The 27,908-nt window shown below is 41.2% G+C and overlaps 2 protein-coding genes across 4 annotated transcripts in view; one reads left to right on the plus strand and one right to left on the minus strand.

Annotated features, from left to right (window-relative positions):
• Positions 1-236: 236 nt before the first annotated feature.
• On the minus strand, positions 237-15,462 carry TMED5 (transmembrane p24 trafficking protein 5). Its single transcript, XM_004582044.3, has 4 exons — positions 15,233-15,462; positions 8,388-8,485; positions 1,631-1,814; positions 237-991 (listed from the first exon to the last, which is right to left on the minus strand). Exons 1-4 carry the CDS (start codon positions 15,419-15,421, stop codon positions 773-775), a joined length of 690 nt encoding a protein of 229 aa, XP_004582101.1. The 5' UTR covers positions 15,422-15,462; the 3' UTR covers positions 237-772.
• A 2,671-nt stretch (positions 15,463-18,133) lies between these two features.
• The window catches only part of CCDC18 (coiled-coil domain containing 18), an 80,823-nt gene continuing 71,048 nt past the window's right edge, over positions 18,134-27,908 (plus strand). For 2 of the 3 annotated variants that reach the window (XM_058659254.1, XM_058659255.1), the window contains exons 1-4: positions 18,134-18,268; positions 18,875-19,049; positions 20,910-21,071; positions 24,686-24,792. In XM_058659254.1, the coding sequence (XP_058515237.1) occupies positions 18,135-18,268; positions 18,875-19,049; positions 20,910-21,071; positions 24,686-24,792 (578 nt within the window). In that variant the 5' untranslated portion in view covers position 18,134. Of the gene's footprint in view, positions 18,269-18,874; positions 19,050-20,909; positions 21,072-21,730; positions 21,829-24,685; positions 24,793-27,908 lie in introns of those variants that run through there. The other variant, XM_058659256.1, reaches the window with a different exon arrangement.

A 27,908-nucleotide genomic window follows, 5' to 3' on the forward strand; every position in this document is an offset into this window, starting at 1 on the left:
ATATTTTCTATTAACATTTTACATTGAAATAGATGAGCATCTGGTTTGAAAAAAATCTCAAAATGTTTTTATATATAGGAAAGATGTAAACAGGAAAACTGATATATTTAATCCATAATTAGGTAATTCTCAGATGACTGAGACTATATATTGCAAAGATATATAACTAATTTGGAGGACAGAGTGACAGAGACCAACCGCCCACCTGCTGGTTCACTTACTGAATGTCCACAACAGCCGAGGCTAGGTCAGGCTACGGCCAGGGGTCATATACTCAATCTGGGTCTTCCACTTAAGTGGCAATGACCCAACAACCAGAACCATTCCAAGCTGTCAGACTGTCAGCAGGGAGCAGAGCTGGGACTAGAATGCAAGGACACCCTAAAGGGATGAAGGCATCCAAGGAGGTATCTATTCACTGCCACACTAATCTCTGCCCCAAGAGAACTTCTGAAAAGCAGATTGTTTGGGATTGGATAAGCCTGGTGTCCAGTTATTTAACAGACACATAGCATTAGAAATATTTTCAGTTATTCCTATGGCTTCATTCAATTATGTTTGATAAAATATTCCCCTTGTATACTTAAGTACAACTAGATGGGTATGATTACCCACGCAGAAAGTAGATTTCCCTTTCACATTAAAAGTATACTTGTTTCACACTGAATGATAATGCCTGAAAGCATTCTGCACGATAATGGGTCTTGATTAACAGTTTATTACATTGTTCCATCCTCTTTTTTTCCAATGCTCTGTACTCCTGCTTGCAGTTTTAAGTTCTACTTTTCCTCTTATCATCAAACAGACTCTTCAGCATATAAACTTGAATGGCTGACACAACCACCATCACCACTAAATTAACAACAGACCAGAAATTGACTCGATCAAAGTTGCTTTCCTGTATGTTTCGATCGCGAGCTTCAAATGCTCTGAGCAGCGTCTGGATGTGGCCACTTTTGCTTAGTCTGGACTTGATGTTGTTAATGGATTCCTGGAAATAAAATATTTTACTGTAAAAAGATTGCTCAAAATTTTAGGATTTTGAAAATGTTCTTCATGGTAGTTTTTTTGTTGTATTTTGTTTTTTTAATTCAAACACAGTTTAAAGATAGAGGGGGAGGGGATGTAAAATTCAGTTAAGGTGTAGATACCAATATTACTTGAAAGTAGAAACTAAAAACATTTGAATGATATATTGTGTACATAATGTACTTTCATGGCCTTCACAACCAAAAGAAAATGAGCAGGTTTTAAGAAGCCAAACTGATGATAACCTTAAGCTGTAGATTATGTAATCTGCAGTGTGCTTATATTTTGACCGTGTATGTCTGATCAATTTAGGATTTAGCAAAACATACAGTATTTCTGTCTCATTAGATGTGTGTATAAGCATTACACTGATAAGCTTACCAAGATGCATTCTAATTTCACAGCTTTTTATAATAGGATCCTGGTGAGGTAATTTGAACATACATTAACATGAGATTAAAATGAGATCTGAAATAATGTCACAGAATGTATGACAGAATAAGAAGCAACAGATTTTCCTGCATAATGCAGATAAATTATTTATCACATAGCAAGAATACTGGATGCTAATTGTAACTTTTGTATTAAAAAATATACTGACCAGAATATCTTCCAGTTTCATATCTAGCATATCTGTGCCTGTAATATATTTCTTCCAGTCTTCTTGTTCTTGTGCCTGTTCTCCCATATTATCAAGGATTAATTCAAAGAAAATCACCTTCTCAGAAATAGTGCTAAATGTATTGTCAAAGCAGAACATGTAGTCACCATCTTCCGTCTCCACACTGCATTAAAAAAAGTTTATTTGGTTTTCTCAACTTCTATTTTAGATCAAATACAAAATAACTAAAGATAAAAAAGAAACAACCCGGTTTGTAATAATTGGAAAACTGACCAACAGATTTGTTAGTATTGACAGTCTATAATGTTTTAGAAAAAAAAGCAACCTACAATTAATACACTACAGCATTTGTGGTGTTGATGTGCTTGACATGTACTGGATAAACTAATTTTTGGAAAAACAGAATTTACATAGATGCATCATTTATGATGCAGATATTTGTAAATATGTATTCATATATGTAATTTTATTGTGAGTTCTACTTATTTGCAAATACGAACAACTAATCCTGCAATTAGGATTAATTTTTTTCTTTGTTTTTCTTTTCAAAAATAGTGATGGACTGTCCTAAGTGCAGACAGCCCAGTGATGTGAGTGCATCCTTGTCAGTTTACCAAAGCCAGAGGTGTGGTCTGTATTCCACGATCACAGCCTTACTCTCAGGGGCATTACCTTTGCTCATAAATGCCATTCACACACACACTGAATCTTGGCTTCATTACCGTCACATTTCAAGACAACTAAATTAGGCAGAATATAAAAAATTGTTTCCTAATAATTCTTTAATGAGAAATTTTATTAAACAAAACATTTCACATGTTCATGGGCATTTACTAGAATTGGTCCCAAACAGGGAAACAAACACCTTTTGTGTGTGAATGGCAAAATTGTTATTATTTAGTTATTTACAAGAAACTATCAGTAACTAAGAAAACAGTTGGGGCTGGCATTGTGGCATAGTAGGGAAAGCTGCCACCTGTGATGCCAGCATCTCATAGGGTCTCTATTTGGTGTCTTAACTGTTCATTTCTGATCCAGCTCCCTGCTAATGGCTTGGGAAAGCAGATGGCCCGAGTGTGTGGGCTCCTGTCCCCCATGTGGCAAATTTGGATAGAGCTGCTACTTGCAGGTAGGCCCAGTACTGGCTATTCTGGCCATCTGGGCAGTGAACCAGTGTATGGAAGATCTCTTTGTGTCTCTCCCCCTCTCTAACTCTTTCAAAGTAAGGAAATCTTGAAAACAAAAAACTAGTCAAAAACCAATTCAAATGCTGATAAGGCCACTGAGTTTGTAGAAATTTCCTGCCAGAACTCCTTACTCAGATGCTTATGGGGTCTTCCAGTTAGTCACAGCAATTGTCAATGACAAAGGGCCTTTTGTAAAAATTCAGTATACCCTAGTTATATATTAACTCAATCTGGTTACAAAGTGAGTTTTCCATAATGATATTTCCAATTAATGTTTACATATGTCTAACAAAGTTTCCTAATACCACCTAATTCTTTTTTTTTAAGATTTATTTTATTTTTATTACAAAGTCAGATATACAGAGAGAAGGAGAGATAGAGAGGAAGATCTTCCATCCAATGATTCACTCCCCAAGTGAGCGCAACGCCTGGTGCTGTGCCGATTCGGAGCCAGGAGCCAGGAACTTCCTCCAGGCCTCCCACGTGGCTGCAGGGTCCCAAGGCTTTGGGCCGTCCTTGACTGCTTTCCCAGACCACAAGCAGGGAGCTGGAAGGGAAGTGGAGCTGCCGGGATAAAAACCGGTGCCCATATGGGATCCCGAGGCATTCAAGGCAAGGAATTTAGCTGCTAGGCCACACTGCTGGGCTGTTACCACCCAATTCTAATTCAGCTTCCTAAAGGTGACTTTAGCTTGAATTGGGGAAATCTAAGGAGTGGGTGGTTTGTAGACAGAGCTGCCCTAGGTCATTATTCTTATCCCATCAAGTCCAGTATATGTTCTGTTACAGCCTCAAGTATCCTGAATTTCATCATCTTTATTAAAGTGAACATTAACTTGAATTACTTTGTGTTCTGTCTAGGGGCTAGTGCAGTGGCATAACAAGCTAATCTTCTGCCTGCAAGCACCCATATGGGCACCAGTTTGTGTACCACTTTCTGATCCAGCTCTCTGCTTACGGCCTGGAAAAGCTGGCCCAAGGCTTTGGGCCTCTGTACCCATGTGGGAAGCTGGGGAAAAGTTCATGGCTCCTAGTCTGAGATCAGCTCAGCTCTGGCCATTGTCCCCATTTTGGGAGTGAACCAGGGGATTGAAGATCTCTGTTTCTCTGTCTCCTAAAATCTTTCAAATAAAAAAGAATTATTTTTAAAAATATATAAAAAATTTTTAAAAAGTTCCATCTGTACTTTCCTTTGGTTGACATAAAGAAATTTACAATCATGCTTGATGTAGCGAGAACACAAGCTATATACTTTTCATTTAAAGATCCCCAGTGAAAGTGAAACTTGGATCCATTTTGGAAGCCTGTCTGCTTAGGGGCAAATGTCCTGTATCAAAGGGTACTGAGTACTTATTGCAGCTAAATGACTTAGAAGGGAGGACAAACTTCCACCTTTCTAAGCAGGTGTCTATTGAGTGATTATATGCACGTGGTAAAAGAGGTTCAAGAAACCAGGGAAGAGCCGTAACATGTTTGAAGTGTCATGTGTGTACATGTACTCCAGGGCTGAGGACCCTGCCCATGATCGCAGAGCTATTATAGTGTTGATAAAGCTTAGTTTTCTTGTTTTCTGACTTTTCTACAGTACTGTTCAGAATTTGTTTATATTCTTTGCATCCTCCACAATTATGACAAACCTTTGGAAGGAGACTTAACAAATACTGATAAATACAGTGCGGAACAATTTTGAAAGGAAAAATGCCAAAATACAATGAAATGACATGAACCTTGAGTAACAGAACCCAGATGTGGGGCATTTCCTAAGGAAAATTTTCCATTCTGATTAATGTATTCACTATTAAAATCACTTTGTCAACAATACACATGACTGTTTCGAAAGAAAAAATTCAGTTGCACTATGAATTCCAGTGGGGGTGAAATTACTCAGAAAGCAGAAAAAGTTCTTATGACGCTAAAGATTGCAAATCTCAATCTTACATGACAAAGAACGGATACTCTAAATTCATTTTTTCTCCCATCCAAGTACTAAACCAGGCCTGACCCTGCTTAGCTTGCAAGATCAGACGAGATCAGGTGCGTTCAAGGTGGTATGGCCGTAGACTAAATTCATTTTTTTCTTACTGGGTTGTTCTAGGTATTCTATGGTAGGATGAGCTCAGGAAATGCAAAAAAAAAAAAAAAAACAAAAAAAACCCAAAAACCAAGTGGGGTGCTTAAGAACAATGGTACAGGGCCTGGGGCGATAGCATAATGGCTAAGGTCCTTGCCTTGAATGCGCTGGGACCCCATCTGGGTGCAGGTTCTAATCCCGGCAGCTCCACTTCCCTTCCAGCTCCCTGCTTGTGGCCTGGGAAAGCAATCAAGGACAGACCAAAGCCTTGGGACCCTGCAACCACGTGGGAGATCCGGAAAGAAGTTCCTGGCTCCTAGCTTCGGGTTGGCGCAGCACCAGGTGTTGCACTCACTTGGGGAGTGAATCATCGGACGGAATATCTTCCTCTCTGTCTCTCCTCCTCTCTGTATATCTGCCTTTCCAATAAATAAATAAATCTTAAAAATAAAAACGATGGTACAAAAAAACAAAACAACTCAAAATACAAACAAAAAACAATGGTACAACAGACTACTGTGAGAGAAGGAATTCAGGGTAATCCACTGTGCTTGATTTCATGTCAGGATGACTAGGAAAAGTGTTTACAAAATCTGCAAGTGGGGAAATTAGAAAGTATAAATGAGTAAGAATTAAGAGAAGCATTTGCATGTTTAATAAACAATGATGCCTTAATATACTCATGTCTATATTTATCTGTTTCCAGATCTCTGTTGACTGATGTTAGTAAAAGGAATGTTATTACTACAAATGACATATTATCCAAAATAAAGTAGATACATTTTCTTTTCATATTGAACAGTTATCATAAATAATCCATACATGAAAGTTCTGGTGTGAGCTAGGGTAATGTTAATTCAGTTATCCAAAATATATATAATATATATATATATAAAATAAATAAATATATACACAAACATAGATATAAAACTCCTTTTTCTAGGCAGTAGTGGATAAACACATATTAAGTTGTCTGGAATAGTTTTTATTAACCCTGACTACTAGAACGACAAACCCTGACTACTAGAATGACAATGATTACATCTGTTTTAAATTTACATTTTTTAAAAAAAAATTTATTTATTTTTATTGCAGTCAGATAAACAGAGAGGAGAGACAGAGAGGAAGATCCTCCATTCAGTGATTTATCCCCCAAGTGACTGCCACAGCAAGAGTTGTGCCGATCTGAAGCCAGGAGCTAGGAACTTCCTCCAGGTCACCCAGACAGGTAACAAGGCTTTGGGCATTCCTCTACTGCTTTCCCAGGCCACAAGCAGGTAGCCTGATGGGAAGCAGGGCTGCTGCGATTAGAACCGGCACCCATATGGGATCCTGGTGCATTCAAGGCAAGGACCTCAGCTGCTACACCACCTCGCTAGGCTCAGATACTTTTTTTAAAAAGATTTGTTTTTACCGCAAGGTCAATTATATAAGAGGAGGAGAAACAGGAACATCTTTCATCCATTGATTCATTCCCCAAGTGACCACAACAGCCACAGCTGAGCTGATCCGAAGCCAGCAGCCAGGAACCTCTTCTGGGTCTCCCACGTGGGTGCAGGGTCCCAAGGCTTTGGGCCATCTTCAATTGCTTTCCCAGGCTACAAACAGGGAGCTGGAAGGGAAGTGGGATAGCCAGGATTAGAACCGGCACCCAGACGGGATCCTGGTACGTGCAAAGCGAGGACTTTAGCCACTAGGTTACCACACCAGGCCCCAAAGACGCATTTAAGAAAGAAAGGCCAGCACTTGTTGCATTAGGTTAAGCCTACCGCTGGCAACATCAGCATCCCTACAGGCACCTGTTTGAGTTTTGGATATTTTCCTTCCAACCCAGCTTCCTGTTACTGTGTCTGAAAGCAGAAGATGGCCCCAGTGCTTGGGTCCCTGCAAAGTGGGAGACCGGAATGCAGTTTCAGATTTATACTTTGGGCCTGGGAAGTCCTGTCTGTTACAGCCATTTGGAGAGTGTATCTCAGAAGGAAGCTCCCTCTAACTTTGCCATTTACATCAATAAACCAATTTTTTTAGCAAAGAAAAAAAAATAATCACAACTGAGATTTCAGATACCTTTAAAAAGTTCCGCTAATGCTAAGCATGTTGCCTACCTTTGAGGCAGTGGATGTGTACATGCAGTCTAGTGTTTAAGTGCATGCTGTGGGACTGAGCTTTCTGCCCGGCAGTCCGGACACCTGTGGAGCACTTAGGACTACAGAACTGTTTGAACTGATTCCTGGCTCCACGTCTTGGGAATGCAGATCCTGGATGGCAGCAGTGATGGCTCATGAAACTGGACTCCTGACATCCATGTGGGAAACCCAGATTATGTTCCTGGCTGCCAGCTCTGACCTCACTCTAGTCCTGGCCACTGCAGGAATTTGGTGAGTGAAGTAGCAGATAGGAGCTTGCTATCTTTCTTTCTCAAAAAGAGGAGCTGGATTACCAACTACTATTACTGGCTCTGCTGTACAGGAACTATGTAAATTTTAGAAACTTATTTAACTGTTCTGTGCCTCTGTTTCTGCAGCTGTAAAACAGTACTATGGGGGCCTGGCATGGTAACCTAGTGGCTAAAGTCCTCGCCTTGCACGCGCCGGGATATCATATGGGCACCGGTTCTAATCCTGGCAGCCTCATTTCCCATCCAGCTCCCTGCTTGTGGCCTGGGAAAGCAATTGAAGACAGCCCAAAGCCTTGGGACCCTCACCCACGTGGGAGACCCAGAAGAGGCTTCGGGCTCCTGGCTTTGGATTGGCTCAGCTCTGGCCATTGCGGCCACTTGGGGAGTAAATCAGTGGACAGAAGATCTTCCTCTGTCTCTCCTCTCTGTATACGTTTTTCCAATAAAAATAAATCTTTATGTACTTTATAGGACTTGGTCATAAAAAAAACAGTAATAAATAAAAAGTGCTTTGATTCCCAGCATGGCATATCAATGAAGCTATAACAAACTCATTTTTTTTTGGTCTCCCAATGATTTAATGAGGCAGCAGGTGATGGCTCAAGTAATGGGGTCCCTACCATAGCTATGGGATATCTAGATTAAGTTCCTGGTCAGTGCCAGCGTTTGGGAAGCAGGCCAGAGGATAGACAGACTGTTTTTTGCCCCCTCTCTGCCTCTTTAAAAAAATTAAAAAGAAAGAAAACCAGAAAAAAATGACATAAGATATAGTTCAAGAGAATTTAAGACACATACTTTTATTTAAAATGGAAAGCCTGAGTTAGTCAGAAAGGGAAGCTTAAATTAATAGAATGAAATACCTGGGAATAATTATCTATACATACTTAACCAAAGTGGTAAAAAAAGCGGAAGAAAATGGTCAACTAAAGATATTTAAACCTATAAGATGGCTTGTTATCAAGAACTGCTTATACGGCATCATCAATACTGATACGTACTATAGATGTGCTAAATTTTCCTACCCTGCAAACAGCTTACTGCTGTTATTTAGTCAATAAAGTCAACTAAGAGATTACTTACGTATGAACTCCATCTGATTTTCGTTGTTCAAAAACTAAGGTTTTGCCTTCTGGAGAGGCAAGATGAAAATCAATATCTAATCCTGCTCCATCTAAAACCTGTAGAAGAGCACATAAGAGGAAACCATATTACAAATTGGAAAAATAAAAAAAATACATAAAGTAGACAATATGATAGAATATTTTTTCCTTGAAATCTAGAGTAGGTAAGAAAGCCAATACATTCAAGCATGTTAGGACTAGAAAGGAGTTGAAAGATCATTCTGTTCAATTCCATTCACTTTTGGAACCCATCCTTTCCCTATCCATTCTTTTCACAACCACCTAAATTTAGGATATTATATTTCATCTTAGCCAGAGCAGTGAGAAGTGCCACCTTATGGATATTACTAAAAACTTCCAAAAACAGTGCCTTTATTAGGAAGTCCTATAGAGTAGACAGAAACACAGAAGTTCAACTGCAGGACCAACACAGTGGTAGAGCAGGCTAATGTTCCCATTTCACTTGGGTAATGGTTCATGTTCTGGCTTCTGCACTTCTTATCCAGCTCTGGGCTAGTGGTCTGGGAAAGTAGCAAAGCATGGCCCAGGTCCTTAGGACCTTGTACCCACATGACTAGAAAGAAGCTCCTGGCTTGTAGCTTGGGATCAGCTCAGCTGTTGCAGCCTCTGAGGATTAAATCAGTGTATGGAAGATGAAGATCTCTCTCTCTCTCTCTCTTTCCTTCTAGGTTTGTAAAATCTGCCTTTCAAAAAAAAAAAAATCTTAAAAAAAAGATTCAATGTGTTGTAGTCAGAATCAGATCATGGAAACCTTAAATTCCAGACTAAAAAGTAGGTAATTTTATTTTTACTGAAGTAGAAATAAACTCGAAAAAGTTATGTAAGATGTCCTAAATCACCTACATTTTAAATAAAAGACACAGCACTTGAACATTTTTTTTAAAGATTTATTTATTTTTTGGCAGATTTCACAAAGTTGGAAGGAAAGAGAACATAACATATAGCTAATAATGAGTGTATGAGTATATGGAAGATGAAGATCCACTCATTCACTCCCCAAATATTGTAGAAGAAAAGTATGCATCAGATGGGGAAAGGTAATAATGAAAAACATAACGGGCTGGCGCAATGGTTCAACTGGCTGATTTTCCACCTCTAAGCCCAGCACCCATATGGGCCGCTGCATTACATCCTATCCAGCTTCCTGCTTATGGCCTGGGAAAGTATTATGGGATGACCCAATGTCTTGGGAGCCTGCACACACACAGGAGAGCCAGAAGAAACTCCTGGCTCCTGGCTTTGGATAGGCTCTACTCTGCTGTGCAGACGCTGGGGAGTGAACCAACCAGCAGATGGAAGATCTTTCTCTCTGTATCTCCTTCTCTGTACATCTGTGTTTTTTTTTAATGAAATAAAAATATCTTTAAAAAAATTGTTGAGAATTCTCCTGACTTGTTGAAAATATTTGACTAAAATATTTAAAGAAGCCTTACAAGATTCAGGTAGAATAAATTTTAAAATCCTAACACAAACTGGAAACTGCAGAAGTAGCAGGAAAAAAAAGAGATAAACCCCAAATACAACACAAACTGAGAAGATGCTTCAACAGTTACAATGAGAGAAGATTTCAAATTCTAGTTGTAATGCATTGAGGAAAACAATTTCAAGAATTCTTTAAGCAACTTTAAGACTGTCATCATGCTATACCTATACACAAAGTGTACCAAATAGGCACAATTATCTTGCTGGTAAATTTTTTTGGCCATAAATCTGACCAAGTTAACATACTGTAATCTCTAAAAGATTCAAGGCCTTATGAACCTAGGTGCTGGAGCGCAGCAGAGTGAATTATCAGTGAGGTAAGCCACCACTGTAAAAATAGCATCCCTCATCAGCATGCAGCTTTGAGTCCTGGCTCTGCTGCCTTTGGTCCCTCTCACTGCTAACGCCCCTGGGAAGGCATTAGAATGGGGCCCATTATTTGGATTCCTGCACTCCATTGAGAGACAAGAGTCTGGCTCCTGGCTGCAGCCTGGCCTAACCTGGATGCTGGGACCATGAGGAGCCTGAACCAGCAATGGAGAAATCTCAATCTCTGACTTTAAAATAAATCAATTTTATTTCTTTCTTAGACTTATTTATTTTTATTGGGAAGTCAGATATACAGAGAGGAGGAGAGACATAGAGGAAGATCTTCCATCTGATGATTCACTCCCCCAAGTGAGCGCAACGGCTGGAGCTGAGCTGAGCCGATCTGAAGCCAGGAGCCAGAAGCTTCTTCGGGATCTTCCACGCGGGTGCAGAGTTCCAAGGCCTTGGGCCATCTTCGACTGCTTTCCCAGGCCACAAGCAGGGAGCTGGATGGGAAACAGGGCCTCTGGGATTAGAACTGGCGCCCATATGGGATCCCAGCGCGTTCAAGGCGAGGACTTTAGCTGTTAGGCCACAGTTCCAGGCCCAATAAATCAATTTTAAACAAAGTAAGAACTAAAATAAAAGGCTGCTAAAAATTGCTTTAGTAATTTTCTTTCTTTGTACTGCTGTCTTTCAATCCCTCAAAAGTATACTGACTTCTTAGCTCCTATGCATATGCTGCCCTTTTTACTCACTTTCCTGTTCCACTGGCCACTCTGCTTAGTGAAAGCTGAATTCTACAGATCACATTCCACTTCTGAATTTGTTTCTCAGTTTCCACATAAAGTCAAGTCTTCCTACCAAACATATTCAGAATCTAATGCAACTTGCTTTCATAGCATAGTTCATGTTACAACGTTTACATTTATTTTGTGCTGATGTGAGTAATAACTCTTTCCACACTTGATTGATGAAGATATTTTCATTCACTGTTGTAGTTGTAGTGCACCTAGGACAGACAGTACTGGCCAATGTTAAGGCTCAATAATGACTTACATTTTTAAATGAATCATTGTAATTTTTTTTCATAAGGTATATATTTTAGCATTTAAAGTTTTCAAGACCTTGCACTGGTATAATGTAGGACTGAACAATTAACCTGCAAGAATTCTCCCAAAACTTGAAAAGTAAGCAATAATTAAAAATTTTCAAGATATCTTATTAAGTAAGAATAATGCTGGACTGTCTAATCCATGACATTTTTGTAACTAATATTGTGGCTCAAAAAAAACCAAACAAAAACAAAAAGGATACTCCAAAGTAAAGCCTGAAGAAGCAGTTTTCATTCTCCTGGACTCCTACCTCTCACCTCTCATGCTTCCCCTAGCAAGACATAGAAAAAGACATCCTTTCCCAAAGTGGATCACAGAAACTGGAACTTTTTCCCCACAAACCCAGCCAGAAATCCTGACGATATTACTAATTTCCCCCCAACTTTCTGTAGAAGAATTCCTCAAGGAGGGAGCTGGATGAAAAGCAGGGCGACTGGGATTAGAACCAGCACCCATATGGGATCCTGGCGGGTTCAAGCCGAGGACTTTAGCCGGTAGGCCACCACACCAGATGAAGCAATTATTTCTTAATCAAAACAACTGCTTAGGTTTGGAGAAACAGTCCTTTTAAGGGTGACCAGAATAAAAAGTATCAAGAGAAACTAAGCTGGGCCTAGCATAATAGCTCAACTGACTAATCCCATGTGGGTGCTGATTTGTGTCCTGGATGCTTCACTTCCCTTCCAGTTCTCTGCTTGAGGCCTGGAAAAGTAGTGGAGGGCGGCAGAAAGCCTTGGGACTCTGTCACTCACGTGGGAGACCCAGAATCTCCTTGCTCCTGGCTTCAGATCAGCTTAGCTCTGGCCATTGTGGCCAATTTAGGGAGTAAGCCAGCATGTGGAAGATCATTCTTTTTGTCTCCCTTTTTCTTTGTAAATCTTTCTTTTCAATTCAAATTAATAAATCTTTAAAAACAAATAAACAAAAAAGTAAATTACTTAACTCGAGGTATATATGTAAAATTATTATTAATTGAATATTTATAATATGTCAACCATAGTCCAACAGCACTTACCCCTATTAACTCATTTTTAAAAAACAAATTCTATGAGGCATTTGCTATTATATTATCCATTTCACAAGTGAGAAGTAACTTACTCAAGGTCACACAATTGTAAATAGCATAGCCGGATTTGAACCCAGGTCAAAGTTAAGAGCTCTTAGCCAAAAGAAGTCAGTACTTAAAATAGGTTTCCTTTCAAATATCTGGGTCAATACTGAACTATTTTAAGTTAATACAAACTGTTTTCTTATCCAGACTATTGTACTAACTCCTACCTTGTTTTCCTTACCTCAAAGTGAGTTTCCCTTAATTCCAGCTTCAATACTACACCCAGTAACATGCTAAAGTAGGGCCCGCGGTGTGGCCTAGCAGCTAAAGACCTCACCTTGAACACACCGGGATCCCATACGGGCGCCAGTTCTAATCCAGGCAGCTCCACTTCCCATCCAGCTCCCTGCTTGTGGCCTGGGAAAGCAGTCGAGGATGGCCCAAAGCTTTGGGACCCTGCACCCGCCTGGGAGACCCAGAAGAAGCTCCTGGATCCTGGCTTTGGATCGGCATAGTACCGGCCGTCGCGCTCACTTGGGAAGTGAATCATTGGATGGAAGATATTTCTCTCTGTCTCTTCTCTCTGTATATCTGGCTTTCCAATAAAAACAACAAACAAACAAAAAAACATGCTAAAGTAGTAAATGGCCTGGGACAAAATACAGAGCGAGCCACTTAGCACGGTATACAAGGTTCTGACTCATGATCCACGTTCCAGCCTCCTGGCCTCTTTAACATCCCTCCAATTCCCACCCTGAACTTCACAGACTTGGATTACACAACAACATCAAGAGACTGCCCCGGGGAGGACTAAGCCTCAGGATAAGCCACACTTCTCTCTTCTCATCCAGTTCCAATAGTGAGCCTGGGAAAGCACTGGAAAACACAAGGGTTTGGGTCCCTGTCACCCAAGAAGGACACCAGGATGGAGGCTCCCGATTCCTGGGAACAACCCAGACCAGACCTATCCGTTGGGGAACGAACCCTCTGTAACTCTGCTTTTCAAGTAAATAAATCTATATATTTAAATGGTGCTACATCTACAATGTCTCTTTGTAAAATAAATGAACTTAGTACTTGTACTGTCTACTATACCATGTTCACCTATAATACTATGCATTTCCAGAACTGTGTCAACTTACTGTTCCCGTTTATGAAATCGTGCATTATGGAAAAAAAATGTCTTGTATCAAACTAAATCTTATCTTTCCATGGATTTTTGAAGTAACTTCATAGTATTTGTTCAATGAGCGTTCAATTTTCATACTCCACTGGAAATCAAGAAATGCTGTGAGGCTGTTGCAGTGGTGTAGTAAACTAACTGTCCTCCTGCAATGCCAGTATCAAACATGGGCATCAGTTTGAGTCACAGCTGCTCCACTTCTGATCCAGCTCCCTGCTGATGGCCTGGGAGGGCAGTGGAGCACGGTGCAAGTCCTTGGGCCACACACCCACATGGGAGAAGCTCCTGACTCCTGGCTTAGGATCAGCTCAGCTTTGGTTATTGTGGCCATTTGGAGAGTGAACCAACAGATGGCAGACCTTTCTCTCTCCTCTTTTTGAAAATCTATCAGTTAAACATAAATTAATCCTGGCCCATTGCAATGGCTCAATGGCTGAATCCTCACCTTGCAAGCACCAGCATGCCATATGGGTGCAGGTTAGTGTCCTGCCCGCTCCAATTCCCATCCAGCTCCCTGCTTATGGCCTGGGAAAGCAGCAGAAGATGTCCCAAAGACTTAGGACCCTGCACTCATTTGGGAGACCTGGAAGAAGCTCCTGGCTCCTAGTTTTGGATTAGTTCAGCTCTGGCTGTTGCAAACATTGGGGGAGTGAACAAGCGGATGAAAGATCTTTTTCCCTCTCTCTGTAAATTTGATCTGCCTTTCCAATAAAACTATGTAAATCTTTAAAAACAAAAGTCTTAAAAAATGCAGAGTTCTAGATTATTTCACTAAATGTGTGACTTAAGATAACCTACTGTATGTTTTATCATTCATATAGAATCTAATATAAAAGTTGTTTTGGATAGAAAGCTATACAACCTTTTATTTTGTTTTGTGAGAGAATCTGGAATTGGGGGAAAAATCCATCTACATGAACCTGAAAAACTATTTGATTATAAACTAACTAACCTGTAAAAGAAATCTGAAAACTTAAACACACTAACACATTGCCCCCAACCCCAGTGTTATCTGGAACTGTTGCCTTCTAAGAATTATTCCATATCAGGATGACTACAGAAATTAAGGCATGCTGAAAAGCAAACAATGACACCATCAAGGCGTTACCACACACGGCACAGAAAAAGGTTACTAAGTTGTAATACACAATCTGATCCTATCTAACTATCAGAGAACAGAAGTGCAAGAAGTGGAGATTTCTAATAAGGCAACTGAGTGCACGTGGTAGGGGTGACTTGAACAAGTGTCACCGCCTTGCCCAACAAGGAGGGAGAATGTGTGTCCCTGCTGCCTTGGGCAATTCTCAGGCTCGGAGCGCGTGCTGGTTGGAAAAGTCGGACAGTTGCGCAACCGAGACAAACGCCACCGACATCATCAGTTCTGGCCTCTCTCCCACCGGAGGAAAGGGGAGAAAGCGGAGTCGTCAATTCCAGGACCTGCTCAACTTTGGGGTCTTGGCCCACCCTCCCTTTCCCCCGCCCCCCCCGGCTGGAGCCTGGCCCGCCTCGCACGCCTGCGCAGAGCTAGCTGACCGCTTCCCGGGCGGCCCCTCGCCTGCCTCTTCAACACCTGGGCTGTCCGCAGAAGTTTCTAAAAGCGGGGTGAACTCAAAGAAGAAAGCAGGTCCACCCTGAGCACTTACTTGGTACTCGATCTCCAGCGAGGCCTTCAGGGGCATGGGCTGGTAGAAACACTCCTTCCGGCCGGCTGGAAGGGTGAAGGTGAAGTCGCTGTCTAAGGAGGGAGTGAAGCCGGCCACCCCCGGCAGCAGCACGGGCGGCAGAGCGGCCAGAAGGAACACGGGGAAGGGCAGCCAAGTCTTGTCGTCCATGCCTCCCTGGCGAATTCTGGGCTGGACGAGTGTGTAGGATACCGGCCTGCCCCGGGCGGGGGTGGGCGGGGTGGTCTTCTTGGTTAGCGGAGAAACCTGGAGTCCCTTAAGAATCTGGTGGCGGCCCTGTGGGCGGCAGACGCTCCTTCTGAGAAGGGAAGTCCGGGCCTCAAAAGGGGAGGACTGAGGGCAGGGACAGCAGCCCGTTCCGCGTCCCGATTCCCTTCAAGCCAGGCACGAACTCCGTCCGCCTCACACCCCAGGTTCCAATGCTACCTCTACACCAATGGGGGTTTCGCGGCCGTCATCTTGGGAAACGTAGTCCCTTGTGAGCTTGGCGAACATGCTGGAAAACGCTCGCCGACCACAATCCCCAGCAGGCCCTGCGTCGGGGCGTCCCTGCACGCCAAGCCTGCGCGGCGGACGGGGCTGCGTCTGAGGAGGCGCGGCCCCAACCGTTCCCGCGGCGGTTCGAACTCGTCGCGAGTGGCTGGCGCTGACTCCGCGTCCTGTGTCTGAGGCTTCCAGGCTGAGGCCCGGCCGAGGGTCCGAGGCGTCCGAGCTCGGCCCGGAACGCGTCGTGCGCCGTCGTTTCGTGGGTCTTTTCCCCGGCTGCGTCTCGGGTGGTGAGCGGCTTCGTGCTGGCGGGGGAAGCGGCCTGCCTTGAGGGTGTTTTGGTTGCTCTCCGTAACCCGGACGCACGCTTCGCGTCAGGCTGCGTTGCTGAGCCTGTTGCCCCGTAGGGTTCTGCTTGACTGGAAAACTCAGGCGAATGTCAAGTTTTCCTCCGCTTCTCATATAGATGTGGGTGTCCGTTTGAGTGAAATTTGAACTTTATTGAGATAGAGGCATATGTATATGTATGTATGTGTGTATATGTGCGTATATATGTATATGTAACCGCTTTTCAAAATGCGTAATGTTGTCTGCAGGTCATCCTGTCAGAGGGTCAGACTTGCCCTTCGTGTGATGGGTATGCATGTATACCCGTGACATCAGGACCTGTAGGTGCGGTGAGGTCCAGACCACGGATCCAGGTTTTTGACTAACTGTTGTCGATTGAAATAAATGCTCTGCTATGAAAATGGCAACAACTGAGTGCCAATTTTGATGTCTTGTTTATTGGTGCGATAGAAAACCTGAGCGGAACCTAATGTGAACACACTCTAGAAAATGTTGAATCTAAAACCTGATGTGAGGCATTTAATACTGAACAGCATTTTAGAATTTACCCAGTGCTTCCTTCCCCCCGCCCCCCTGTCTCACAGGAGCTAGAAATGTTAAATAAAACAGAATGGGGACCTGATTCATTGACTTTTGTCTGAGAGAGCCCCGTTATGTAATCAAGAGCAAATTTGCGGACACATAAGGGGAAAGTTGGCTAGGATTACATAGCATCTCCTTGAGTTTTCTGACAGTTTTCTTCTGGTAGGTAAAATCTTTCTTTTAAATCTTCCTGTGCCTGAGGAATTAGGACTGCTTTTGGATTCATGTAGTACGCGGTGTTGGCTGGGTGCGGGAAAGGAAGGGCAGTTTGGTATATACCACTTGTTCATTGGTTGCATGGAGCGTCTTACAAAGATCATAATACACGGGACTCCTAACATTTTGAAATGTGGGAGGTGGCACGAGTTTTATGGCTGAAGATGGCAGGCACTTGGTGCAGTGCCCTGCAGCGCCCCTTTGGACCCTTAACCCACCTTTCGGCCTACAGCTTCCTAGCCAGCATTTCTAACAGCTGAAGTGATGGTAGCTCAAGTACTAAGATCCCTGCATTCCCGTGGGCAATCCCAAAGGAGTCCTGGGTTGGTCCAGCCCTGGGTGAGGCGGGCACTTGGAAGGTGAGCCAGGGCACAGAAGATCGTGCCTGTCCTGTAAATAAAATTTCCAAAAGCAATGGGAGAGATGCAACTAAAAAGATAATTTTGGAAGAAGAATAATTTTTGAGGTTATGTGGAAAGACCTTCATTATTAAAACTCAAATGCCTTAGCTTTCTATTGTTTATTTACAGTGGTGAGATTTTGTGTTTCACAATCCTGAGACATTCATCAGTTTAAGAAACATAAGCCTTTCTCTTCTGTTTCTGTGAGTTGAATAAGTCAAATGTCATTTTTGTCCCTGCTACTGATTTTGGAATTTTTTTCAGTTTTGTAATTATTGATGGGAGAAGGAGATAATTTTAATTTGATAGTTGCTTTATAAGAAAATATGAGTGTCTAACATAATTAGTAAATGTTGAGAGCTTGTAATGTGATTATAAAAGTTAACACGCATATTGAAATTGATATGTAATAAATAAGAAAGTACAGTTTAACATAATCGAAAGGTCTTTGGATCCTGGAGATGGAGATTCAATGTGTGGTTTTACTGTTTATACTTCGACCTTGAGGAATTTAATCTTTGTTACACAGTCTTTAACATGGAATTAAAATAGTTTGCCTCAATTTGGGGGAAGATTATAAATACTTAGAAAAGGAGTGTCTCAAATCACTTAATGCTGGCTAAAGTGAACAGTTGTCCATTGAAATGGTAATAAATTTGAAATGATTGGCCTTATGTTACACTTTAGAGTCATTGTTACTGTGTTTCTATTTTGTTTTACCATGAAACATTTCACATTTGAAACAAACAAAATTATAAATGAATTTGTTAAGAGTATTTTGACTAACATCACAGAGTATTTGTCAAGGGGTCTTTTTTTTTTTTTAAGAAATGGAATCTAGTTCATCAGACTACTATAATAAAGACAATGAAGAGGAAAGCCTCCTTGCAAATGTTGCTTGCTTAAGGCATGAGCTCAAAATTACAGAATGGAATTTGCAGAGTTTAGGGGAGGAGTTATCCAGGTAAGTAATTAAAATCAAATAAAGTCTATAGTATGTGTTTAACTTACTGATGTAATTTGTTGGGCTTTCATTATTTTATGTATGTTGTATTTCTAGTAGGTCTCTGGAATAAGGAATCATTTTTTTAAAAATATATATATTTTTTATTAATGACATTGCATTATGTCACACAGTTTCATAGGCTCTGGGGATCCCCCAACCCTTCCCCGTACCCTCCCCCCAAGGAATCATTTTCTATACTTGTTAATAAAATCGACTTAGGAAAAATATCTAAATTTTAGAGTAATTACAAATTGTTACATCTTTAATGTGTAATACCTGATAGTAGAGAATACATGTTTGAGGGGCTTTACTGATCTTATTGATATGTATGACTGTTTTTGAGTCGTAATCCTGGTGTACAGGCCCTGGAAATATGTAGATTCCTGGTTTCAACCAAGTTACAGTTGATTTAAAATTTAGTGGAAACACTTCCTTTTGTTCATAACTATGATTTAACTGTCAGCAGCATTCTAGATTATTTTTATTTTCTTACTTAATGTTTAGAAGCATATGGTAAATACTTCAACTAAGAAATAAATGCATTTTTTTCTCTTTTTCCCCCAGTGTTAGTCCAAGTGAAATTTCTGACAATATCTCTGATCCCTCAAGATGTGAAAGGTTCATTTTGGAAGATCTTGTTCAACCTGGCCACTCTGAACTTGCAAAATACTCACCTTTCAAAAAAGTTTGTAAAATGGCTAGTAGCAATACTGATTTTCAAAAAAAGCCAAGAGATAAGGTTATTGTTGTTAAACCTATCTACTTAAAAGTAACATTTTTTTTGACATGTTTAAAATGTTTTTTTGACTTTTTTTTCTTTTAATGTCTTATTTGTGTTCTATGTAGTGCTCAAAAGTTTAAGTTGTTGTTTTTTTATATTGTAATAAGAAAATAGTAATTGTGAGGTACTTCAGTGTTTTTAGTTTTTTTCAACAGAATGTCATTTTCACAAATTATAATCCCCTTTATTTTAGCGCTGTACACTGTATATGGTAGGTGGTCAATTATTTAAGCAAAATATGTCTTCTTTTTAGCTTAAATCAAGTGTTGTGAAATAGCATGGAAGTATTCTCTCTTCATTGCCCATAAGTTTTTTTGATATTGGGTATTTTTTCTTAGTCTAAAAATAAAAATATCTTTTATTCTGTCATATTCTCCACCTTCCTGTGTTGATCCCATCCTTCTTATAATTTCCCTTTCTGCTTTGTTTTTTTGTTGTTGTTATTCTTTATTCTAACTTATATTTGTACATCATAATTTTTATTGATGAAAATTTGCTCTTTCCACCTCAGAAGTGATTGAGAGATTTTCTTTAATTAGGAAGAAATGTAAAAAAGCCTAGACTATGTTTTAGAAAATAAATTCAAGTTATTTATAAAGAGTGTGTAATTTTGGACAATTCTGTCATTATTCAAATTACTGATCCTTCATATTGTGTGTTGTATAGACCTTAGTTGACATTGGGCTTTGCAGTAAGCGTAAATAAAAAGTCAAATAACCAGTTACAAAAGAAAAATTATTGGTGATGCCCATCAAAGGTGATTTTGGAATGGCCTTCCATGGCTGATGGGTATACAAAATGCCAACTTTTTTGATAAAGCTTTTGGCCGTGTTTCCCAAAATTGCGGATATGTTGACCTTGATTTGGAATTTCCATTTCAGAAAACTGTCCTGTAGGTACACATTGCACAAGTACAAGATGAAGCATTGTGTGTCGAAACAATGCTGGGAGTGCCTTAAGTGTTTACTAATAGTGGATTGATTGAATAGACAGTAGTGCATTCATGCAGTATAATCTGTGTAGTTGAGAGGGAAAAAGAGGGTAAGAATTTCTCAATGTCTTGATTATGGAGAGATTGCCCATATGTGTTGTTCCAGTTAAAAATATAAGATGCAAAGTAGTGCATGTAATACACAGTATAGGGAAGTGGGTAATTTATATTGCATACATATGCAAGTGGGATTACTGGAATGCAAAACACATTTTTAAAACTGGTTACCTGTTTGTGAAAGAATAAGGAAATTTCAATGTATACTTTTCTTTTACATAATCTTGACTTTTAATTTATATACGTATATTACAAAATAAAATTAAAGAATTGTTTTTAACATCACAGCTGTCATGCAAATTAAAGCAACTTATGATATAAAAATGTATGATAAAAGCATATATACAGATTAAAGAGTATATACATATATGTATATATATGTAATCCATTTTATTGTTGCTGGATATCAAGTTGATTCTATTTGTTGTGCAATGGACAGTGTAGCTCTGAATAATTTTTTATCTTTAGATGCAAAAGTCTAAAATTTTTTCTCAGGTAGACACCTAAAAGTGGTATTGTTGACTGCTAGCATCTTTAGCTTTGTGTAATAATATCAAGTAGTTTTCCAGAGTATACTGATGTCTTCCAGTTTGTACTTAGTAGTTCATATTTCCACTAGCAGTGGAAAAAGAGAATGATTTTTGTCAATTTCATTAAATATCCTAACTCATTTTCTGAGCTACTTCTTTTGTTGATAGTTAAATATAATTTAGAATTAATTATATGTACTGCTTTTATGAAATAACTCAAAATAGTTTTTTATTTTTCAGACTCCTTTTTCAGCTTCTAGTTCTGTGGATCAGGAGATTAAAAGCCTTCGAGAGAAACTTAATAAACTCAGGCAACAAAATGCTTGTTTGGTCACACAGAATCATTCTTTAATGACTAAAATAGAATCTGTTCACTTTGAATTAACACAGTCAAAAGCAAAAGTATGTATTTGGAGTCATGAGTAGACTAACAAAATAATTTTAATCATTTCAAGAGTCATAATTGGAAAAATATCTAATTTTTTTTACCGACTTAATGTGTTGTTTATAATTTTGAGGATAATGTTATAGAATCAAATTTTAAATTTTGTATCAAAATGACTTAAGGGAAATTTATGGTTTTTGCGTTTTTGTTTAAGTTAGCTTAAAGTCTTTAAGGTTACTAAATTATATGATGGCTCGTAAGTTTTTGCATAAAACTTTCTCATTTTTGAAAACTTTCGAATGAAACCATTGTAATGCTTTATTATGTACTTGCATTCAGACTGTTTTGAATACTTTTTATTTTTTCCTGTTTTTTGCTTTGTTTTCTGGTGGGTTTGCATAGCTTTCCCATTGATCCTTTTCTTTTATGATTAGCATTTTGTGTCATTGATGTGATTATACTGTAACTTAATAATCCCCCCATTTTAAAAAGATATCTTTCATTTATTTATCTGAAAGGTAGAATGACAGATAAGATGGAGTTTCCCATCTGCTGATTCACTCTGCAGGTGTCTGCAGCAGTCTTGGCTTGTTCAGCTCAAGTAAGGATCCCAGAAATCAATCCAGCTCGCCTATGTGAGTGGCTGGATCCACGTTGCATGTTTCTGTGTTGTCAGGCACAATAGCTATAGCTGGATCAGAAGTGGAGCAGCTGGTGCTTGAACAAGTAGCAAACCACAGTGCTGGCTCCCACTGTTTTACAAGTTGTATTAAGGTATTACTTTCACAAGTAGTAAAGGAGAGAGTACATATTATCCATGTCAGAGGTTCAAAGAATATATATATGTAAATGCACACACAGTACTGTGCTGATAGCTGCAGAGCAGTGCATACATGTGCGGTATTGCTGGTTTGCTTTTTATAAAGATTACATGTCTGTGTTTGTATGTGCTGATGTAGATATACATATAGTTTCTGAGGGGTCATCAGAAAGTTTGTAAAAACATGCCTTATGAAGAAAACTATGGAATTGAATTTTTTTGCACCAAATATAATTTACCTTGATTTCGTTTTGGCAATAGCTTGAAGTCCCAGAATGTGTAAGGCTAAACGAACTGCTGCATACTGGTTTTCTTGATTTTTTTTTTAAGAGGTCTGCCTTTAAAATTTTTTTTTTTTATAATGCTAGAGTTACAGAGAAAGGGGAGGCAGAGAGAGATCTTTTATTTATTTTAATTTAACTTTTATTGGAAAGGCAGATCTATAGGAGAAGAAAAGACGGAGAAAGATCTTCCATCTGTTGGTTTGCTCCACAAGTGGTCACAGTGGCCGGAGTGGAACCGATCAAAGCAGGAGCAGCAAGTTTCTTCCAAGTTTCTCCTACGTGGGTACGTGGGTACAGGGTCCCAAGACTTTGGGCCATCCTCTACTGCTTTCTCAGGCCATAAGCAGGGAGCTGGATGGGAAGTGGAGCAGCCAGGATAAGAACTGGCATCAATATAGGGTCCTTGCTTTGTAAGGCGAGGATTTAGCCACTGAACTAAATTTAATTATTTGGGTCTGGCATGGTAGCCTAGTGACTAAAGTCCTTACCTTGCATGTACCAGGATCCCATATGGGCATCAGTTCATGTCCCCACTGCTCCACTTGCCTTCCAGCTCTCTGCTTGTGGTCTGGGAAAGTAGTCAAGGATGGTCCAAAGCCTTGGAACCCAGCACCAGCATGGGAAACCCGGAAGATGGCCAGTCTCCTGGCTTCGGATTGGCTCAGCTCTGGCGGTTGCTGCCATTTGATTAATGAACCAGTGGATGAACAATCTTCATCTCCTCCTCTCTGTATATCTGACTTTCCAATTAAAAAAAAACTCTTTCCCCCAAAATTAATTTGTTTGAAGAGATAGTTAGTTCTCCTGAATCTATTGGTTTACTCTCAAAAGCTCACAGACAGCTTTTGTGATAGAAAGTGAAGCTGAGAGCCAGGGGCTCAGTTCAGGTTTTTCACATGGATGATGATGAGGGACCAACTGCTTGAACTGACTACTGTCTCCCAGCCTCTGCTCTGGTGGGAAGCTGGAATGCAGAGCTGGATCCTAGAGTCAGACCCAGGCACAACTGTAAGGATGTGGAGAAGACAAACAGCCTGTGCAATGTCTTCATCATGAGGCCTAATACCTGTCCCCTACCTTTTCAGAAATGAGTTTATCCTTTGGATTTCTTTGTGATGTATCTGTTTTCTATAATGTTAATTATGTTTTTAATTTTTCTTCAACTATGGACAGTTTTTTTTAAAGATTTATTTATTTTTATTGGAAAGGCAGATATACAGAGAGGAGAGACAGAGAGGAAGCTCTTCCGTCCAATAGTCACTCCCCAAGTGGCCGCAACGGCCGTTGCTGTGCCGATCTGGAGCCGGGAGCCAGGAACTTCCTCCAGGTCTCCCACACGGGTGCAGTGTCCCAAAGTTTTGGGTCGTCCTTGACTGCTTTCCCAGGCCACAAGCAGGGAGCTGGATGGGAAGTGGAGCTGCTGGGATTAGAACCAGCGCCCATATGGGATCCTGGCGCATGCAAGGTGAGGACTTTAGCTGCTAGGCCATGCCGCTGGGCCCTATGGACAGTTTCTTTATTCTTTCAAGTCATAAAATAGATACAAGAAGAGTTTAGCAACTTCTAAACTAGTAACATTTGGGTCCTTGGCATATTAATGTTCCAGTGACAGTTTGTTTCAGGTAGTGTGACAGGTACAGATATTTGGTTTTCCCATCTCAACGCGTTCTAAACTGATCAAATATGATCTTTTTAGGAAGCTACCTTTTCACAGGCAGGAGTGAACATTTGATACTGCTTATATGCTACTGAGAGGAAGTTTTTTGTGGAAATTCCGTTTTGAATCAGTATTAATGATACCTTTTGGCAATGTTTATACTTACAGTATGGAGCCTAATTTCCTGATCTGTTTAAGAGCTTTGCTCTGTAGACCCACAGTCCAATTGTCCTCCTGGGATTCCTTTAATGCTTTTGTAGCTGTGAGATACTGTTTACTGAATCCTGTGTGTATTTTTTTCTTGATTTATTCTTCCTGTAGTTGGAGCATATATTCCAGTTTCTCCTTTGTCTGAAAATGTTCTCTCTCTGTTTTTTTTTAAAGATTTAATTATTTATTTGAAAGGCAGAGTTACAGAGAGGGAGAGACAGAGCTGGATCTTCCATCCGCTCATTAGTTCTCCACACTGTTGTAGGTTTCTGTCCTGCTGCATGAGCTGCCCTTTCTGTGTCTTCCAGGAGGAAGGAATACTACACTTTTCTGTATTACCTAGATTTTAGCTGTTTAGCCAAGTATTTGAAAATTAGGTCTTTGAGTCATAGCAATTCATATAAATATTTTCTTATGGTTTTTATAGTTTAATATTAAATTTTCTTATTTGAAATGAATTTTCTTAAATGGTATTGGCAGATTCAGTGATGGCAGTAGTTTGCTTTCTGAGAGTGCTAGTTGAAGGATGAGCTTTACTTTTGACCAGTGATTATGAAATCCTATTCAACCCCCTCATCTGATAGGAAGAAAGCTAGCAGCCATATTAAGTTAACTTGTTATCTGAAACATGATACTCTTAAAATTGTTTTTATACTTTAGGTTTCCAGGCTTGAGTCTGTTGAACAACAGGCAGCCAATGTTCCAATCTTAGAAGAACAAATTATAAATTTGGAAGCAGAAGTTTCAGCCCAAGATAAAGTTTTAAGGTAAATAGATTTAAAATCGTATTGCTTGTTTTTCTTTTTAAAATTTTCTTTTATTTGTTTTAAAGCGTTATCAGAGAGAGAAAAAAACCAAGCTTCCATTTGCTGATTCACTCCCCAGATGGCCACAATGGCCAGGGCTGGACCAGATTAAACCAGCGACTTCTAGGTATCCCATGTGGTTGCAGGGAACAACAACTTGGGCCATCTCCTGCTTTTTTCTCAGGCACGTTAACAGAGCTAAAGCAGGGCCCGGCGGCGTGGCCTAACGGCTAAAGTCCTCGCCTTGAAAGCCCCGGGATCCCATATGGGCGCCGGTTCTAATCCTGGCAGCTCCACTTCCCATCCAGCTCCCTGCTTGTGGCCTGGGAAAGCAGTTGAGGATGGCCCAATGCCTTGGGACCCTGCACCCGCGTGGGAGGCCTGGAAGAGGTTCCTGGTTCCCGGCTTCGGATCTGCACGCATCGGCCTGTTGCGGCTCACTTGGGGAGTGAATCATCGGATGGAAGATCTTCCTCTCTGTCTCTCCTCCTCTGTGTATATCTGGCTGTAATAAAATGAATAAATCTTTAAAAAAAAAAAAACAGCTAAAGCAGAAATGAAGCAGCTGAGACTCGAACTATCACACAAGTGGGATGCTAGTGCTGCAGGCAATGAATTGACTCCATTACAACTCTGGCCCATATCTTGTCATATCTTTATGTGTGTGTATATATTTTTTATTTATATATATGGAACTTATAAGGAAAAGATTTATTTTACTTTTATTCAAGAGGTAAGACAACAGAAAGAAATGGAAAAAACAAGAGAGAGATCTTCCATCTACTAATTCATTCCCCAAATAACCTCAACAGCTAGATTTTGGCTGAGTCTGAAGCAGAAGCCAGGAACTGCACCCTAGTCTCCTCTATGCATGACACTCCTTGAGCTATCTTCTGCTTTCCCAGAGACATTAGCAGGAGGCTGGATTGGAAGTACAACAACTAATGCTTGAACCAACAGTCTAATGTGGAATGCCTCTGATATGGGATGCCGGAGTGTTGCAAGTTGCAGCTTAGGCACTGTGTCACAATGCTACCCTTTTCTATCTTTTTTTTATGATTTAATTTATTTTTAAAAATTTTATTATCGATGAAGTTTACATTGTTGATCAGGGTGGGAAGGTCGAGGGTCAAGGGATAGTGGGTGAGATCCTTGTTTATATATTTTCTTTTTCTTCTTCCCCTATATTGGGGAGAGGCAGATACAAGAGCAGAAACCATGCCCAGCCTCCCAAACGCTGCATTCCCCGGGGGATAGGGAACTGCTACCCGATGTCATCCCAGGTTTTCCGTTATGGAGCATTTTCTCAGGATTCTGTTCATGTGTTTTCGATAGTTCTGAGATGCTGCTGGTATTGCTGCTCCAAGGATGAGGAAATTCTTCCGAGGTCGATTGGTTGTCATAGTCCACCTCTGAATCTCCATTGGCCCAGAAATTTTCTGTCAAGCTTCACTGGGGTAGTTGATAAATTTGTTCTGCCCTCTGTCTTAAGCAAGCCAATGGATACCAGGGCCCGGCCCAGCCCAGCCCTGCCCACCACGTACTTGGCCCTTATGTGCCACAAGGGGAGCTGCAGCCCAGTCAGAGCAACACCCCCCCGCCCCCCCCCTCCACTGGACTGCTCCCCGGACTCTAGTTCATGTGTCTGCCAGCATGTTCAGTGAACTGGTCCAGTCTGCCCCACATCCCATTGAGATCTCATATACATCATTGGGCAGTGAAGCCTAACTCGGCCAAACTGACTCCACCCTCCAACACAAACTCATGCCAGTGTGTCACCGTCTGTCCAGCCAGGCCTGACCCAGACTTAATTCTCTTGCTCACCAGTGGAAGTTGCAGTACATCATAGAGGAACCCACAACCTCCCACTGGGCCCACTTCCTGCCCTGGATCTCACACTCCAAGTGGTTCTGCTATCTAGCTCAACAGGACATGCCCCCAGTCCCAGTACTTGCTAGCTGATGCTGTGGCAAAGTCCAACCACCTGACCTTATTCTGGCTCATGCCTGTACTAATGGATACATTTGACTAGCCCAGCCTGGCTCTCCCCCAGCCCAGTTCACATGTAGGCCCGTAAGTGTTGTAGCCTTGTCCAGCCTTGTCTGCCCTCAGTTCCAGCTCTCATGCTCACCAGCATGAGCAGTGGCATAGCAGTGGACTCCCTACTACTTCTTTACCAGGCTCACTCCCTGACCTGATCTTGCATGTGCTGGTGGGTGCTGCAGCCCAGTCTGGCATGGCCTGTCTCACCTCAGCATTTGCTGGCTTGGCCTGGCCTGGCCTGGTCTTCCCCCCGTTCCAGCTTGTGCTGGTTGAAGCTGCCGCCCAATCCTGTGTAGTCAGCCCCCAGTCCCGGCTTTAATGTGAGCTTGCTAATGTTGCAGCCAGACGCAGCCTGTCCTGTAGCCTATCTTGGTTCTCTTATCTTCCAGTGGTTTTTACGAACTGGTCCAGTCTGGCCTGCCCCCATACCTAAGCCACATGTATGCCTGCAGGTACTGTAACCTGGTTTGCTCTGGGCTGCTGCTTGCTTTGATTCTTGTGCTCACCTGCAGGGACTGTGCCCTGATAAGGGAGATCCATAAACTCCTCTATTGGGTCTCCTTTCAGTGGCAGATCTTGGCACACCAGTGGGTCCTTGGTCCAGACTGACTTAGTCCACCTCCTGTCCTAGCAGGAACCGTAGCCTTGCTGAACTAGCCCGTATCCAACCTGGTTCTTACCATTGGGTGTTACAGTCCAGCCACACCTATTCCATGCCCTGACACAGCTTTCATGTGACCTAGTGGGAGCAGAAACATAGTACAACCTGTCCTACACCCACTCTGGCTCTCACAAGCACCAGGGGATGCTGGAGTCTAGCTCAGTTTGACACTCCCCAGAGCCTGTCCAAGCCAAGGGACATTGCAGCCATGTCCAGCCCAGACCGCTACCCCCATTCTGGCTCTCACACTCATCAGTGGGAACCACAGTCTAGCCAGGGCATCCCTTAAATTCCCCAACCAGGCCTGTTGTCAGCCCCAGATCTTACACATGCTGGTGGTTGCTCTTGCCCAGCTCTGCATAGCCCATACTCT

Source organism: Ochotona princeps, chromosome 2, assembly GCF_030435755.1.
Source record: "Ochotona princeps isolate mOchPri1 chromosome 2, mOchPri1.hap1, whole genome shotgun sequence".
Taxonomy (NCBI): Eukaryota; Metazoa; Chordata; class Mammalia; order Lagomorpha; family Ochotonidae; genus Ochotona; species Ochotona princeps.